This window comes from Aotus nancymaae, unplaced genomic scaffold, assembly GCF_030222135.1.
Source record: "Aotus nancymaae isolate 86718 unplaced genomic scaffold, 86718_ANA_hifiasm-v0.15.2.pri h1tg000018l, whole genome shotgun sequence".
In the NCBI taxonomy this organism is placed as follows: domain Eukaryota; kingdom Metazoa; phylum Chordata; class Mammalia; order Primates; family Aotidae; genus Aotus; species Aotus nancymaae.
In genome coordinates, this window is record NW_026988430.1 from 4,217,078 (window position 1) to 4,234,993 (window position 17,916).

A 17,916-nucleotide genomic window follows, 5' to 3' on the forward strand; every position below is an offset into this window, starting at 1 on the left:
CTTGGCATTCAAAGCCCTAGAAGATCTGGCTCCAATTTCCTACTCTCCCTCCTTATACTCGACAGGTACTCATGGCATTCCTCAAATACTTTCCTGTGTTTTAGCCTTCTCCCATTTTCCTTTTGCAAGTTTAGAATATTTTCCCCAAGATGTCTGTCCAATGTTACACAATGGCCCTTCAAAGTCCTATTCAAATGGCATTGTTCTAGTGACACCTTCTTGGGGCCAAATTGAAGTCATTTTCCCCCTCTTCTATGCTCCAGAAACAATTATCCCTCCTAGTGCCCACATTTATTTCTTCTTTCTTAATGTAGTTATTTTTCATCCCATTTCTTCTGAGCATAAACTCCTTGAAAGCATGGACTAGGTCTTGCTCATCTGCATTGCCCACCATCCTTAAAACTGACACATTTAGAAATAAAGCAAACTCAAATATTTTCAAAATAAATGGATAGCTGGGGGAGTGAGTAGTGCATAGAAGGAAAATGACTATTTTAAAGGAAATGTTGTTTTATTACTTTGTGGCCTCTGTAGCACTTTGGCATCCACTTGAGGGTCTTCATACCCACTTTCCTTAAGCCTTCTGCGTTTGAAAGAATCTGTTTGCAAAAGAGCATCACTAATGGGCCTAATAAGGATTAATGACATACACACCTCTGGACCATGGACAGAGGATAAGAATCAAGCTTTCATAGCAATGAACATAGTATCTTCTTATCTCTAAACAGACAGAAATACTATGCAGGTATCCCTTCCTTGGTAACAGGGTTGAGGAGATATTTATTTTGTAATTATTGAAGACTAAGGGGCATTTCTGATACACTTACTTAATGTAAACATTTGTAGCTATACCACTTAACCAACATTTTAAACATCTATTTTAATATAACAACACCTAAAATGAAACCCTTAATACCAGTCTATTCTCTTGGTAGCTTAATATTCTGGATAATATTATTTATATAATTCAGCTGATTTTTTAGTATTTAAATGTTCATTTAATTCAGATTAAATTACCAAAAAATTCTAGATTGATGATGTTCAAATGAATGTGGGTGGTCTATATTTTCTTCTCTTTCAGGCAACAATGTGAAGTTAACTTTAATTCCTTTCATTCTACTAAGCCAACTTTCTCAAATCTTTTTTTGGAAAGGTCAGGTAGCAAATATTTTAGGCTTTGTGGGCCACATATGATCTCTGTTGCATATTTCTCTGTTTCTTTTCTGTTTCTTTCACAGTCCTTTAAAAATCCAAAAACCGACCGGGTTCCGTGGCTTATGCCTGTAATCCCAGCACTTTTGGAGGCTGAGGCGGGAGATCATCATGAGGTCAGGAGATCAAGACCATCTGGCCAAGGTGGGTGGATCATGAGGTCAAGAGAGCCAGACCATCCTGGTCAACATGGTGAAACCCCGTCTCTACTAAAAATACGAAAAATTAGCTGGGCATGGTGGCTTGTGCCTGTAATCCAGGCTACTCAGGAGGCTGAGGCAGGAGAATTGCCTGAACCCAGGAGGCGGAGGTTGCGGTGAGCCGAGATCGCGCCATTACACTCCAGCCTGGGTAACAAGAGCGAAACTCCGTCTCAAAAAAAAAAAAAAAAAAAAAGACCCTAGATTAGATTTGATCTCTTGGCTGTACACTGAATATAAGAAGATGGTATGTGAACAGTTATAAAACAAGGATCATATGAGTGTCAATCACTGCTCAGATTCACCATGTGAATTTTTTCTGTCTGTATTTGGTGTATATAATTTAAAAATTGAAAATGCATAGGAAGTAACTAATGCTAGAGATGGGCTAAGACCCTATATAAACTTACAGAATTAAAGAATTTTATTCCTGGAAGAAATCTTAGAGATTATCTAATTTGAACTCCTTATTCATTTTACAGATAATACAACTAAAAACTCATAAATAGGATTAACTAACTAACTTACAAATACTGGAGGGATAGCAGGCCTTCAAATGAATCCTTATGTAATTCAGTCAAATAATTTTCACTGAGAATTCTGCAAAATGAAAAAGGTATTTCTAGATTAAAATGCAAACTACAACTATTTGCTACACAGGACTATCTCCTATATGTGGAGGAAAGCTGGGTAATGGTAATTTCAAGATGGTATCTGCTCTACTTTCATTAAAACCTTTTCTTACATTTTCATTTTTGTGTCCATCTCTCTCCACCACCACACACACGCATGCACACACACACAAGCACACCCTACCCACTCTTCCCACCAAATTGTATATTCAATGCCTCCTCTCTAAATCACAAAGTCCCTATTAGACTCCAACTCTGGGTGGCACCAAGATCAGCAGAACCTCCATTTCCTCCTCTCTTTTCCGAAACCTTATTATGAAAGCCCCACATGGAACTATGTCAGGGCTGCAAGTGAAGCCATTCAACATTTTTCCCCATTAAAAAAATTTGAGAACTACAATATGCATAAAGTGCACATAATATAAATGTTGTTTATATTTAATTTAATTTCTGAGACACGGTCTCACTCTGTTGCCCAGACTAGTCTCAAACTCCTGGCTCAAGCGATCCTCCTGTCTCAGCCTCCCAAAGTGTTGTGATTGCAGATGTGAGCCACCTCACCTGGCCAAATATTCAGTTTAATAATTATAAAGCAGATACCCATGTAACATCGTTAGAAAAGATCACCGTTAGCATCCCAGAAGTCCCCAATGTGCCCCTTTCCAATCATAAACCTCTCTCTAATCCTTATAGGTAACCACTATCCTGACTTTTGTAATGATTTTCTTGATTTTAAAATGTAGTTCTGGCCTAGCATGGTGGCTCACACCTATCATTCCAGCACTTTGGGAAGTCAAGGTGGGTGAATCACCCGAGATCAGGAGTTCGAGACCAGCCTGGCCAATATGGTGAAACCCTGTCTCTACTAAAAATACAAAAATTAGCTGGGTGTGGTGGCGGGCACCTGTAATTCCAGCCACCCAGGAGGCTGAGGCAGGAGAATTGCTTAAACCTGGGAGGTGGAGGTTGGAGTGAGCTGAGATCGCACCATAGCACTCCAGCCTGGGTGACAAGAATGAAATTCCGTCTCAAAAAATAAATAAGAGATAAAATGTAGTTCTGGCTGGGCATGGTGGCTCACACTTGTAATTCCAGCACTTTGGGAGGCCAAGAAGGGAGGATTGCTTGAGCTCAGGAGTTCGAGACAAGTCTGAGTAGTACAGCAGGACCTCCTCTCTAGAAAAATTTAAAAATTAGTTGGGCATGTTGGCATCACCTGTAGTCCCAGCTACTAGAGAGGTTCAGATGGGAGGACCACTTGAGCATGGGAGGTCCAGGCTGCAGTGAGCTGTGTTTGCACCACTGCAGACCCTGTCTCAAAAATAAATAAAATGAAATGAAATGAAATGTAGTTTTACCTATTATGTGTCAGTCATAAACAACATAGTTTAGTTTGCCTCTTGAACATTATATAAATGAAATCATATTATACATATTATTTTCTGTATCACTTCTTTCACTCAATAATCTGTTTGTACTTTTAAGATGTATGTTGCTGAGGCTGGTTCAAGACCTGTGTTGTGCTTCCAATAAGGTAGTCACTAGCTACATTTGGCTAGTGATAGTGGCTAATGCGACTGAGAACCGAATCTTTAATTTCAATCATTTTAATTATTTTTAAATTTAAAAGCTGACACTCAATGCAGTTGTTAGAAAATGTATGTTTGCAACACTTTGGGTATATGATGCTACTTTTTCAACTGCAAATTTTATGAAATCAAATATAGATTAAGGTGTGGTTTTGTTTGTTTTTTTTTTTTTTTTAAAGATGGGGTTTCACCATATTGGTCAGGCTTGTCTCGATCTCCTGACCTCAGGTGATCCACCCACCTCAGCCTCCCAAAGTGCTGGGATTACAGATGTGAGTGTTTTCATTTTTGAGATGGAGTTTCATTCATCAGCCAGGCTGGAGTCCAATGGTGTGATCTTGGCTCACTGCAACCTCCATCTCCTGGGTTCTAGCAATTCTTATACCTCAACCTCCCAAGTATCTGGGATTACAGGCACCCACCACCATGGCTGGCTAATTCTTGTATCTTGAGCAGAGATGAGATTTCACCATATTGGCCAGGCTGGTCACAAACTCCTGACCTCAGGTGATCCACCCACCTTGGCCACCCAAGGTGCTGGGATTACAGTTGTGAGCCACTGCGCTCAGCATGTTTTATTTTTAATTTAGAACTCACGTATGACTTGTCTACATAATATAATTACATTAGTTCAATGTAAGTTGAACTAATGATGTGACACACAAACTGTTGTGAAAAATGCCAGTTACTTCTAATGTAAGCATTTTTTCCAAAATCATTTATGTGTCTAAACTAATTCCTTCTATAAATCAGTAAGAAAATGATAAAAACAATTCAACAGGAAAATGAACAAAAGACAGAAAGCGCAGAGAAGAAACACACATGTTCAATAAACATATAAAGGTATTTAATTAAATTCATGAGTTATCAGAAAAACTCAAATTTAGATGGAATCCCTTTTATTCACCCATAACATCAACAAAAAGTTGGAGAATACCCAGTGGTGAAAAAGTGTGGGGAAATGAATGCTGTCATATTCTACTGACAACAGAGTAAGTTGGCACAACATTTTTGAGGGCAATTACAATTTTATGTCTACATAGTCATAAATACCCCATACCCCAACAATTTCATTTCTAGATATTTATTCTACAGGAATAATTTCACATGTTCACAAAGAAGCATGTGCAGGGATTCCATTGCAGCAATGCACGTAACAAGAAAACTAAATGAAATCTAAACATTCATCAATTGGCGAATTATTAAATAAACTATGATGCATCCATACTATGGATTATGCAGGAGTTTAAATGAATGGGGTAACCCTCTAAGTACTGGGAAGGAAAGAAATCTAAGGCGTATCATGAAGTGAAAGAATCAAGTTACAAGATGTTACCACTTATGTAAAGAAAAAAGATTTAAAAAACCACACAACAAATGTATTTTGCTTTATGTAAATATGTATGTAGGTAATGGGAAAAAGTCTCAAGGAATACATACTAAATGCAGGGTAGTGTTACCTCAGGGATGAGGGAGTAGGGCACAAGAGGGTTTTTGTTATATCTGTTATTTCATTTTTTTTTTTTGAGACGGAGTTTCACTCTTGTTACCCAGGCTAGAGTGCAATGGCGCAATCTCGGCTCACTGCAACCTCTGCCTCCTGGGTTCAGGCAATTCTCCTGCCTGAAACTGTGATTCAGGGTAGCTGGGATTACAAGCACCCACCACCATGCCCAGCTAATTTTCTGTAGTTTGAGTAGAGACAGGGTTTCACCATGTTGACCAGGATGGTCTGGATCTCTTGACCTCATGATCCACCCGCCTCGGAGTCCCAAAGTGCTGGGATTACAGGCGTGAGCCACCGCGCCTGGCCCTGTTATTTCATTTTTATACATTAAAAATAAAATCATGGGCTGGGGATGGTGGCTCACGCCTGTAATACCAGCACTTTGGGAGGCCAAGGTGGGAGGATCACTTGAGCCCAGGAGTTCGAGACCAGCCTAAGCAGCATAGGGAGACCCTGTCTCTACAAAAAATACAAAATTAGGTGGGCATGCTGGGATGCACCTGTGGTCCCAGATACTTTGGAGGCTGAGGTGGGGGATCTCTTGAGCCTGGGAGGTGAAGGCTGCAGTGAGCCGTGATTGTGCCACTGCATTCCAGCCTGGGGAACAAAGTAAGACCCTGTCTCTGGGGAAAAAAAAAAAAAAGAGAGAGAGGCAAAAAAGGGAATATAATCATGTATTATTTGTATGCTAAAAAATAAATTTAAATTGCCTCTTACTTTAAAGAGAGCTCACCAAATTTAATTCTAAAATAACCATAGGATTGCAATCAACAGAGGTTGATTTGGGGTATGGAGGGGAAATACCTTTTCTCAGAAGTACAGACCTCAAAATTCTGGACCAAGAAGGATCTTATAATGCAGTTAGTTTTTTTGTCATATTTGGAGAGAATATACTCACAGTTTCTCAGTCCAATGGTATGCCTTCCATACCTTTCCATCAATGTAAGAAATATTGTTTCTTTGGAAATTTCTGTGAAGAAACACAGTTTATATCCTTGAATAAGTAGGAAAAGAATGAACAGGATAAGTAAAAGAATCATGGCAACCTTGTCAGGGATATTCAGTTACAGAAAATAACACCTGCCTTCTAATTTCCAGAGCTATCAGCTTTCCAGTTTGTACAATTAATCAAAAAATAATGTGGGGCCACTGGCACAAATGATGAGGTGTCTCCCAAAGCTTAACTTCCTATCCATCCAATCTTTTAGACAGATGATGCCAGTTAATTACTTTGAATGTAACTATTTTATCCAAAAGCAATTATGTGTCTAAACAACTCCTTCTACAAATCAATACAAAAATGGTAAATAATTCAACAGAAAATGGGCAAAAGCTTATCATTATCAACAAATAAGAAGAAAGAAACCCTATGCCAGGTAACACCAAAGCTTTGGCCCAGAGCCCTCTGCTGAAACATCCTAGGATTTTTCTTTCCACTTCTATTACAACCGATCTGATTTAGCCCCTTCACACTTTACTCCTAGGTTTTGCCAGACCTTTCTATTTTGTCTCCCTGAATTAAGGTTTCTCCTCTAGGGCACTCTACGTATGGATTCTAAAATAATCCTTTGCATGTCTACACTTGAACATAAAGCAAAAAACAAAATAAAACAATCTTCCTGTTTTAATCATTTAATCTCTCTTGCTTGGAAACTTTCAATGGCTTTCCATATCTCACTGTGTAACTTTCAAACTCCTATAGCTGATAATCAAGGTTTTACAAAATCATATCTTCATTGTTCCTTCATGTGATTCTGTGCAGCGAGATTGGTCTACTAAATTCCAACCATACCTGTAGCCACGCCTTTGCCTAGACTATACTCCCATTTTTTTTTTCTATTTAACAAATTATAGCTACTCTTTAAGACACAAGTAAAGTTTTAACTTATCCGTGTAGCTTTCCCTGACCTCCACACCTCAAGGATCACAGATTCTGGTAAATTCTAGCACTGCTGTTCTGTATTATCTTTTAGTACTTAATTATATATACCTCCCTTTTTATGCCTATTCTCTCTCTTCCTTCCTATCATTTTCATGTTCTGGAGACGGTAGCATACTTGGCCCTGGGTTGGACACAAAACGAGTGCTACATATAGAAAGCCGGGGACAAAGATGAGTTCCGGGCAAAACTAAAGGACTGAGTAATCATGTTAACAACCAACACTCCTACATATGCTAGGCACCGATGTAAGTATTTCATGTATTCACTCACCTAAATTTTGCAACAATCCTGTGAAATGGTAACTACAATAATCTCCAGTTTAAAGATGAGGAAGGGCTGGGTGTGGTGGCTCATGCCTGTAATCCAAGCACTTTGGAGGCCAAGGCGGGTGGATCACCTGAGGTCGGGAGTTTAAGACCAGCCTGACCAACATGGTGAAACCCCGTCTTTAAAATAAAATAAAATAAAATAAATAAAGATGAGGAAACTGAATCACAGAGCAGAATAACTTGCTCTGGGTCACCAAGCTAATAAATGACAGACCTCGGTTTAAACCCAGGCAGCCTGGCTCCAGAATCAACTCTTAATCACTTAGAGCATCATCACTGACATGGGGAGAGGGACAGGCTGCTGTAAAGAGGGTGACGTGAAAATGGGAGGAGAGCAGCGGTTAAGCAATGATGTGATGAGGCTAAATAAAAATGGATAAGGAAACGAGTAAGGGTTAAAGACTAGAGTAAAAGTAAAAGACTGGAGAAGGGGCCTAACAGTAAAGCAGAATGAGGAGAAGGAAAAGTGGACAAGCAAAGGTGAAAGCAGAAAGTCAGCTGTCAGTATGGTCTGGGGAGATAAAGAAGGCCCAGGAAGGCCTCCAGGAAAAGCCTGCCATGTCAGGCAGGACACAGAGGACAATGGAGGAAAGGTGATACATACAAGATAGTGAAGGTGCCATTGTAGGTGTTCGGCTCTGGCACAGGAACGTGGCGGAGCTTCTGCTTTTGGCTGAGATCAATACATGACAGCGTCTCATCTCTGCAGGTGCAGAGGTCACATATGTTGGTGCTTGTGGAGGCCTGTTCCCCTGGAACAGTTAAAGCCTTATTTTGGGCGTAAGTTTCAGGCTGCACCAATGAATTTTGAGTAGGGTCTAGTTCAGTAGGTGCACCTGTGACTTCAGTCAGGTTTTCATACTGAGTCTGAACCTCATCTGGACGAGGAGCTGTAGTCTTCTCCAGGGCTGTAGAATGTCCAGTCTGTGTAGTGGGTTCTGGAGTTATGGCAAGCCCCAGATCTGGAGGCTGAGTTGAGGTCTCCTTCGTGGTTGGAGACAGTTTAACCTCTCTAGTGGATTCAGCAGTGATGGTAAACCCCAGGTCCAAAGGTTGAACTGTGACACTAGGCGATGTTGAATGCTGACCTTGATCCTGACCTGGTGTTGGAAATGTCACCTCATAATGAGCTGGAGGTTGAGCTGCAAACTCCTTAGATGGCTCTGGAACCTGAGCTGGGACCATGTGCTGGCTTGAAGGTTCTACCTCCTTAGGGGGCTCTAGAGCCTGAACTGTGGCTTCCTGCTGGGCTGGAGAAGATTCAAGCTCCCCAGAAGACTCAGAAGGCTGAGCTGGCTGCTCCTGTTCACTCAGGGAAAGTTCAGGCCCCATAGGAGGACCTGGAGGCTCAGTTGGGGTCTCCTCTTGGGTTGCATAAGGTTCCATCTCTTCTGGAGGCTGAGCTAGGTTCCCCTCCTGGGTCAGAGAAGGTTCAAGCTCCCCAGAAGATTCAGAAGGCTGAGCTGGCTGCTCCTGCTCACTGAGGGAAAGTTCAGGCTCCATAGGAGGACCTGGAGGCTCAGTTGGGGCCTCCTGTTGGGTTACAGAAGGTTCTGCCTCCTCTAGAGGCTGGGTTGGGGGTTCCTGCTGGGTTGAAGAAGGCTCTACCTCCTCAGGGAGCTGTGGAAGCCACTCTGGGGCTTCTTGCTGGTGTGAAGAGGACTGGATCTCTTCAAGGGTCTCTGGATTTTGAGTTTCAGGCTCTAGTTGTAATTGAGAAAGTCCAACTTGCTCACGGGACCCTGGAGGCTCATTTGAGTTCACCTGGAGTTTTGGAGGCAGGCTGCTGGAATACAGCATATCCACAATTGAGTCTAAATATTCATCCTGCAAAGTTTGTTTCTGATGCTGAGGTTTTGATACAAATTGATGTGGAGTTCCCAGAATCTTAGCAAGCCTCCAACGCTGAGCTAAATCTTCCTTCAGGTTCTTGGGAGAAATTATAAACTCTGTTCCTTTTGAATCCTGACTGTCTAGAGGTGGAACAAGTATTTCATCTGCCTGATGATCTGCAGCCTGATCTAGATCTGCAGTTTGAACCTTACTTTTGAAGTGATGAGGCTGAACTACGGGCTGGTTCTGATACCAGCCGAGCATTGGACCCACCTGTGGGAGCCTTTCTTGCCAAGTCAGCTTTTCTTTCAGATCCGGGTGTTCAGACAAGGAGTGCTTGGGCCCCGGGGGCAGCTCTCCAGCTGAATCTGCTTCCAGAGATGGAACCAAATTCTCAGTCGATTCCTGGGGCAGGGCTGACCTCTGGGAGGAAGCAGAGGACCCCAGGTAATCAAAGCCCCCTGGGACTGCTGAGGGAGTACTCACATGGAGAGATTCCCAGGGGAGATCGGAGGAGCGGGAAGACCAGGGCTCAGTCAACCCCAGGGGGTTAGAGGCCAGCTGGAGCGGGTCCTTGACCCACTCCAGAGGCTGAGCTTCCTGGACTAGTAGCCACAATAGTGGCCACATGAGAAGGGGCCATAGGGCCCAGAGACGTAGCCAGGACATAATAAGCACTGGCGCCTCGCATTGAGCGAGAATCATTCTGGCAGCCCCTAGAGGCTGGCAACCCTGACAAGCACCCTTTATGACACCTTTATTTACACTACCTTTATTAGGATCTGCTCCATGTCACCAGAGCGATCTTATGTCACAATCCCACCCAAGCACCCCTCCCCTCCCCTTAGCTAGGAAGGATTTGAGCAGACCCGGGTGGGTCCCAGGACTCCAGCAGCCGGGTGGGGTGGGGTGGAGTGGGGTGGGGCATGGGAGAGCTTCCCAGGAAGTCATAGGACCTTACCTCAGGATATTCAGAAGCACTAGCCCAGTTCTGGCAGCCTGAACTCTTCCTCCTCCAAGGTGAAATCTGAGAATACTCCTCCTTCCAGGGAGAGCAAGTGACCTACAAAATGTGTGCCAGTTAGGGTGGCAGGCAGAACACACATTACAGTGATTTATTCCAAAATGTTGCCATTTTTGCTAAACTTTCTATATCTTTTGTTGCATGTTTGATAATTGATTCATGACCCTATTGGGTAGGGGCCGCCAGGGAATAAGCAAGGACTCCAAATTTTCACAATCATTCTTAAGGCCAGTTACCTTGTCCCTATATCTCTGGGATCCTGTTTGAAGGGAGTTCTAAAAAGGTCTGTGTTCAAGCCGCCCAGCATCCCTAACTCCTGGGGTGGGGGGGAGACTAACCCCTCTCCTGTGTCCACAACTAGAGTAATACAGTCCTCAGTTCTCTCTCCAAACTTCAAATAAGGGGTCAGAGCCAAGGGTCAAGAATTCAGGAAAAGCCTCAAAAATACCCTGCACTCAAAAGCAGTTTCAGAGTTTCACATTTTCCCAGGAATGAAACAAATTATCCTCCAAATTCTGCTGCTTGCTTTGAATTATGGTGACACTGGCTATGTTACCCTACCCTTGATTTCTTTTTTTTGTTTGTTTGTTTGAGATGGAATTTCGCTCTTGTTGCCCAGGCTGGAGTGCAATGGCGCAATCTCGGATGGCCACAACCTCGGCCTCCTGGGTTCAAGCAATTCTCCTACTTCAGCCTCCCCGAGTAGCTGGGATTAAAAGCATATGCTACTATTTCTACATGTTGGTCAGACTGGTCTCGAACTCCGGACCTCAGGTGATCTGCCCACCTCGGCCTTCCAACGTGCTGGGATTACAAGCATGAGCCACCACTCCTGGCCCTGTTATCCTGGAGTTTATTTTATTTTATTTTATCTTATCTTTTTTTTTTTTTCTTAAATTAGAGATGGGGTTTCTCCATGTTGGTCAGGCTGATCTCGAACTCCTGACCTCAGGTGATCCGCCCACCTCAGCCTCCCAAAGTGCTGGGATTACAGGTGTGAGCCACCACGCCTGGCCTATCCTTGAGTTTTATCTCCACATACTTGAACTACCATGTAGTTTTTCTTCCCATCTGACATCTACAATCTCTTCACTGGACCTGTACTCCACAGCTGTTTTACCACTTTCTGAAATAAAGTTAGCAAGGATCAATTCAGAATCTTTTTCATTCTAAAACTTCCTACATATAATGGTAGCACCCCACAATGAGACATTCTTTTGGTTTCTAAAAGCAGAAAATAAGAGCATTTTCCTGGAAGTTTCCTCACCTCCTCATCTTACACTTTAATTTTTTTTTTTTTTTTTTTGGTGACAAGGTTTTACTGTGTCACCCAGGCTGGAGTGCAGTGGTGCTATCATAGCTCACTGCAGCTGGAATTCCTGGGTTCAAGTAATCCTCCTGCCTCAGCCTCCAGAGTAGCAGGGATTACACCACTGTGCCTGATTAACTCTCTTTTTTAGAGACATGGTCTTTCTTTGTTTCCCAGGCTTCAAGTGAACTCCTGGCTTCAAGTGATCCTTCTGTCTTGACCTACCAAAGTGCTGAGATTTCAGGCATGAGTCACCATGTCCGGCCTCACACCTCAGTTTTTAACATATATATGAAATATCAACTGCGTTTTGTTCAAAGGACTTTATAATCTTACAGATAGGAACTAAGGAATAGTAACATAAGAAAAAAATATGGAAACAAAAATGTTCATTGATAATATGATTAAATGGAAAGGCTTCAGGTAGGGGGGGTCAAAGTAAGTTCGAATCTGGAATAGAGAACACTGAGGTAGTAGACACTTCACATTAGAAGCAAGGCTAGGTGTCTACTCCCTGAGAATCAAAATGACACCAGATACAATGAACAAAGCCTCAGAGAGAGAGAGAGCACATTTAAACATTTTATTGGCAGAAAATGGCCCACATACTCTATAGACAATACAACTTCCTTCAAGGCAAACTACAGCTTATAAGGCTTTTGGTCTAAGAAGTTTTGAGTGTGTGTGCCAGGGGCACTTTTGCATACTAGGGAGAGGCAAACAACCCACACATTTGGCTTGTTCTTAAAGGTTGTTACTCAGACTTGACAGTTGATGACCAAGGAAGTAAGACTTTCACTAGACGGGCTGCCCAGGTTGGAAAGCTGAGAGCAATCAGGGCCACCTCCTACAAGCAAATAAAGATCTATGGTAACTTAATTAGAATCTATCTCTCAGTCTCTCATCCTTCAGGGCTGTGAAGCAGAAGAGCAGTTCCGTTCAGGGACTCTTTGCTAATCATCAGGTTTCCTTTGGCACAGCCTGTAACATTTGCGTCATTGTAGAACTCAATAGGGAATACAAGCAATGCCATTCAATAGCATGACCACTTCCAACGCTCACAGCAAAACAACTGATTATTGTATAAGAATCATATTTGCCTAATATGTCAGTGCCAGAGATGAAAGCTAGAACTGAACGCCTCCCCACTTTCTTTTTTTTAATTTTTTTTTCTAGAACTGAATTCTCGATTCAGGAAACATAATCTAATAAACTCTTCAGCAGAGAGTTTATTCAGAGAGAAAACAATAATGACAATAATAGTTGACATATTTTGTCTGCTTACTTTGTAAGTATAGTTCTGCGTTTTTACATTTGTCATCTCATCTACTCTTACAATAGCCCCCATAAGGTTGATTGGATTACTCACCCCAGTTTGCAGATAAAGAGATTGCAGCTTAGAGATATTAAATATCTTCAAATCTCTCTGGCTATAAGACCTAAAATTGCACAAAAAAATCTAAGAGACAGTTAGGTCTCATCCATGTGTCTAAAGCTTATAATCACTATTCTGTATGATAGGCATGCAATTAAAGAAGACCTGGCTCAAACTTTTTCTCTGTGAACTGAGGCAAGCCCTTTTACATCTATAAACTAGGGACAATATTTGCTGTCATTTTTCCCACAAATGTCACAAAGAACAAATTTCAGCCTGCTGCTGTGAAAGAATTTAGCATACTATGGAGTGTTTTAGATATCGATATTTTTATCCAATTAACTTTTCAAAGTGAGTTTCTTTGCTCATTGAAACTGAAGTACTTCAATGACGATTAAGAAAGTTTCACAGGCTGGGTGAGGTGGCTCATGCCTGTAATCCCAGCACTTTGGGAGGCCAAGGCGGGCAGATCACGATGTCTGGAGTTTGATACCAGCCTGGCCAATATGGTGAAACCCTGTCTGTACTAAAAATATAAAAATTAGCTGGATGTGGTGGCAGGTGCCTGTAGTCCCAGCTGTAAGGCTTGTCCTTGGGTTGTTGCCGCATTTAAAATGAAGAAACTGAGGCCAGCAGGAAAATAATCCAATGTAAGGGAATTTATTCAGGCTCCCGGGTGAGATTCTGCGGTCCGGACGGGAGGGGCCAGAGAAGTCGCACGGACTCCGCTCAGGAACAGGGTTTTATAGGGACTGGAGGCGTCCGATTGGCTGTGCTCAAGGTGAGTGGGACAAAATGGAGGGGAGTGGGACCCGGATGGAAGGGAGTAGGGCCCAGATAGGACAAAATAGTATCAGGTAGGTCCTGATGGGGCTTTTTTCCCGGGCTCCCGGGAGGGCGGGGGGGGGGAAGGAGGCGTGTCTGAGCTCCCAGCAAGGGAGGGGGGCGTTTCCGAGCTCCCAGCAAGGGAAGGGGGTGTGTCCGAACTCCCCGCGAGGGAGGGGGACGTTTCCGAGCTCCCGGCAAGGGAAGGGGGCGTGTCCGAACTCCCCGCGAGGGAGGGGGACGTTTCTGAGCTCCCGGCAAGGGAAGGGGGCGTGTCTGAACTCCCCGCGAGGGAGCGGGACGTTTCTGAGCTCCCGGCAAGGGAAGGGGGCGTGTCCGAACTCCCCGCGAGGGAGGGGGACGTTTCTGAGCTCCCGGCAAGGGAAGGGGGCGTGTCTGAACTCCCCGCGAGGGAGCGGGACGTTTCCGAGCTCCCGGCAAGGGAAGGGGGTGTGTCCGAACTCCCCGCGAGGGAGGGGGTGTGTCCGAGCCCCCGGCAAGGCAACCGGCCTTACACCAGCTACTTGGGAGGCTGAGGCAGGAGAATTGTTTGAACCTGGGAGGCATAGAAACCATTATGGACCACTGCAGCATTTAGGAAGACCCGGACTGAACACAGGTCAAATTTTGAAAACGCTGTGAACAGAGAATGCTTGTGGGAGGGTCCCACCCCAAGTAAGTGCATGAAATCTCACACCCAGAAAACAAAACCGCACATGCTCTCATATTCTCTAAATCCTTCGCGAAGGATGCAATTCAAAACACTTCCCACTTGATGAACAAGTGTTCTTTTTGTTTTTGCTTTTTGAGAGGGAGTCTCGCTCTGGTGCCCAGGCTGGAGTGCAGTGGCGCAATCTCGGCTCACTCCAACCACCGCTTCCCGGGTTCAAGCGATTCTCCTGCCTCAGACTCCCGAGTAGCTGGGACCACAGCTCGCGCCACCCTGCCCCGCAGACTTGAGCCGGAGCCCGGCCCGCCCAGCCCGGCCCGCACCGCCCCCTGCTCTTCTGCTCTCAGGCAGCCTCCCGAGAAAGGCCCCGCCCTTGCGGCCTGCCCATCTGCCCTGTGACCTCTACAGTGTCCCCACGAGAGTGGCCCCTGGAGAATGCACTCTGAGACAGTGACTATCCGTGCGGAGTCCCGGAGCAGGGGCCCTCAAAGCTCTCCCGAGTGGTCACAAGCCCCGCTCCCCCCGCCCCACCCCGGCTCCGGTGTGTTAGGGATGGGCGAGGGCCTAAGTAAATAGGCCTGCGCCCCTCCACCACAGCCACGAGTCGGTGCCTGGGCCCGCCAAACTCCCACACTGACCACACCTCCTCCTGCCCCCTAAAGTGGCCCGGGCCAGTGGCCAGGAGACCACCGCTTGCCGAGGCTGAGGGACCGAAGGAGCAGGGTCCAACGGAGGCCCCCACAGGGCTCCTTCGCCACTTTCTCAAGCGTTCCTCGACGAGGAAAGGGTGTAAACTGAGTCACTAAGCACACTGGGCCCCGGAGGCGGGGTCATCGAGCTGCCCAGAGGTGGGCCAACAAACCCCAAAGAGGACACTCCCCCGGCGCCCTTTCCCCCTGGACCCCGCAGCGCACTCCAGTCGGCTGTGGGGCGGAGCCGGTGGTGGCTGCAGGTTAGGCCCCTACCATCGCCGTGGGCGGGGCTTCCAGGGGCGAGGCCGGAGATGCTGCGAGGAACCGGAGCTGGCAAAGGGAGCGAAGAGGGACAGGGACGCTCAGAAGTGCAGTCACCGATACCCAAAGCAGCTGTGTCTGGGCGGGGCGAGGAGGAGCCTGAATGCCTCTGCTGGGGACCTTGGGGGGCATTGGGACAAGGCCCGGAGCAGAAGGCCAGGAGGGCTGCGACTGAAGGGGCGCTGGCCGGTCATGAGCGGAACCCATGGAGAGTGGGGCCGCCCCTGCCCTACCTCCCCCCAAACCCCCCGGGGATTTGCTGTCCCTGCGTCTCTCCGGCGCGCGGCTCTGGGAATGCCGGGCTGGGGCTGGTTGACTCGTCCGGGCGTTCCCGTTCTCAGGGAGGTCATTTGCACCCTGAATCACCTACTGAGAGCCTGTCCACCTGGATTGCAGATCCGCCCGCTCCGGGCCCACCTTCTCCCTCACCAGGGCCTTTCCGGGCTCAGCCTGGCCTGGCCTGGAAAAACCCCGAGCGGGATTCCCAGCGCAGGGACGCCCACCGGAGCGCAGCGTCTTAGGCTAGATAAGAAGGGGAACCGGCCTCGCCTCTTCCCCGACCCTGGGGAAACACAGAGAAGGGGAAGGATTGGGGGAGCCTGGAGGAGCACTGGATCGCGAGAACGCACCCGTCGCCAGGTCCCCTGCGTCCACTGCCCAGGCGACGCAAGCTACAGAGGCGTCAATGACTGGGTCTGCGCTGAGGGCCTGGGCCTGCTCCCTTCCCGCCCCCAGACAGAGGGCAGCCCTTCGCCTACTTTCTCCTCCCCGTGGGATGCGGCCCGCGAAGCTCCCACCCCAGCGCGGAGACAAGGGGAGCAGGCGCGCCGAGTTCCCGGGGGCGGACCCGCCACCTGCCGCACCCTTCCCTCCCCCACCCTGCCCCTTTCCCCACCCCAATCGCACCTCCCACCCCAACCCCCGCTCGGCGCCCCACTCCCGACCCTGCCTGCCCGGGCACCTCGGGGCGTCTGCTCGCCAGCGTCGCTTCCACTTGTCCCGGCAGGCGCGTGTGGGATCGCCGTCCCGCGCTCCCTCCTAGACCGCGCGAGCTGCCCGGTTTCCTGTTCAACAATATCACCAGGGAGGCACCGGCGGAGAGCGCCGGGCAGACCTTCCTCCCAGACTGGGGCTGGGCTGAGGTTGCGAGAGACAATCCCCGGTGTCCTGGCTTCCTGTCCCCTCTGGGCCGGGCCGGGGCCTGAGAAGCGAAGACGCGACCCCCTCCCCTGCACTTCCCGGGATCCTGGGCCACACCTGGCTGTCTCCAGGGAGGAGGAGGCCACGGGGCTGAGATGGTGGGACTGGGGAAGGCGGGAGCCACCCCCAAGCTTCTTCTGGCCAGATTGCCCTCCCACCATCCCCCACCCCCTCTTGATCCTCGTGGGGAAGGAGGGCCACCCTCCAATCCGTCCTCAGGGTAAGCTCAGAACAGCCTCCTGGAGGCAAGGAATCCAGCCCCAGGTCCCTCTCCCTTGGGGTCTTCTGTTTGGGAATTGTCTGCCTCTCTGGACAGGCAGCCTGGCCCCTCTGACCTGACCCTGCACTCACACCAGATATCACAAGCCCCAGCCCCAGCCCCAGCAGACCCCCAGCCCCAGCCGACCCCCTGCCCTCAGGGGCCCCAAGGATGAAGTGCCTGTGGACCTAGCTGTGTGTGCTGAGAGCTGTCTGAGTCAGGCCAGTGTTCTGGGAGGAAGACGGGCTGCACCCCAGGCCATGGCCCCTCTTGACACCACCTCCTGGGGGTCCAGGGTTGGTTGGGAAGCTGAATCTGGCTATGCTCATTCTGAAACTCCCTTACTCCTGTATCTTTGCCCCTGCTAGGCGTTGCCCACCCATGAGTCCACATTTCCTCTGAGAATCTCAGTATGTCTGAGGCCTGGTGGCATCTTGGGATCCTTCAGGGTAGGCACACGGCAGAACTCAGCATTGGTCTTTGGTGCCAGACATGCTTAGAAAATAAGTGACTGGAGGAATCTTCTCTCCTTCCCTACCTTTTAGGTCCCTCCTGACCTGCACTACAGCCAGGCAGCAGCTGGCAGTGGTGATGGTTGTTGCCTGGGGTCAGGCAGGTATGATGCCCCACTCTGCTGCTTGCCAGCTGGTAGACATTGGGAGCTCTGCCTGGTTCTGCCTTGTCTCTGCAGCTCAGCTTTCTTATAAAAGGGATAGTAACACTCACTTCATTGGATTATTGGGAAGACCAAATGAGGTCCACTAAGCAGTGCTTACCACATGCCCCAGCACACACAATATATCAGCTTTTTTTTTTTTTGGAAACAGAGTCACTGTTGTCCAGGCTAGAGTGCAGTGGCACAATCTCGGCTCACTGTGACCTCCGCCTCCAGGTTCAAGCGATTCTCCTGCCTCAGCTTCCTGGGCACCCACCATCATGCCCAGCTAATTTTTGTATTTTTGGTTTTTTAAAAATTATTTGATTTTTTTTTTCGGGG

The 17,916-nt window shown here is 47.1% G+C and overlaps 2 protein-coding genes across 2 annotated transcripts in view; one reads left to right on the forward strand and one right to left on the reverse strand.

Annotated features, from left to right (window-relative positions):
* Positions 1 to 6,776, forward strand: part of LOC135275676 (putative coiled-coil domain-containing protein 144B) — a 64,628-nt gene extending 57,852 nt beyond the window's left edge. The window contains exon 5 of the mRNA XM_064378000.1: positions 1,239 to 6,776. The gene's annotated coding sequence lies outside the window, so the exon portion shown is untranslated. The remainder of the gene's footprint in view (positions 1 to 1,238) is intronic.
* LOC135275714 (leucine-rich repeat-containing protein 37B-like) overlaps positions 1 to 9,968 on the reverse strand; it is a 31,763-nt gene extending 21,795 nt beyond the window's left edge. Inside the window, 3 exon segments of the mRNA XM_064378136.1 lie at positions 1,941 to 2,012; positions 6,039 to 6,110; positions 8,016 to 9,968. Coding sequence (XP_064234206.1) covers positions 1,941 to 2,012; positions 6,039 to 6,110; positions 8,016 to 9,949 — 2,078 coding nt within the window. The 5' untranslated portion in view covers positions 9,950 to 9,968.
* Positions 9,969 to 17,916: the final 7,948 nt, after the last annotated feature.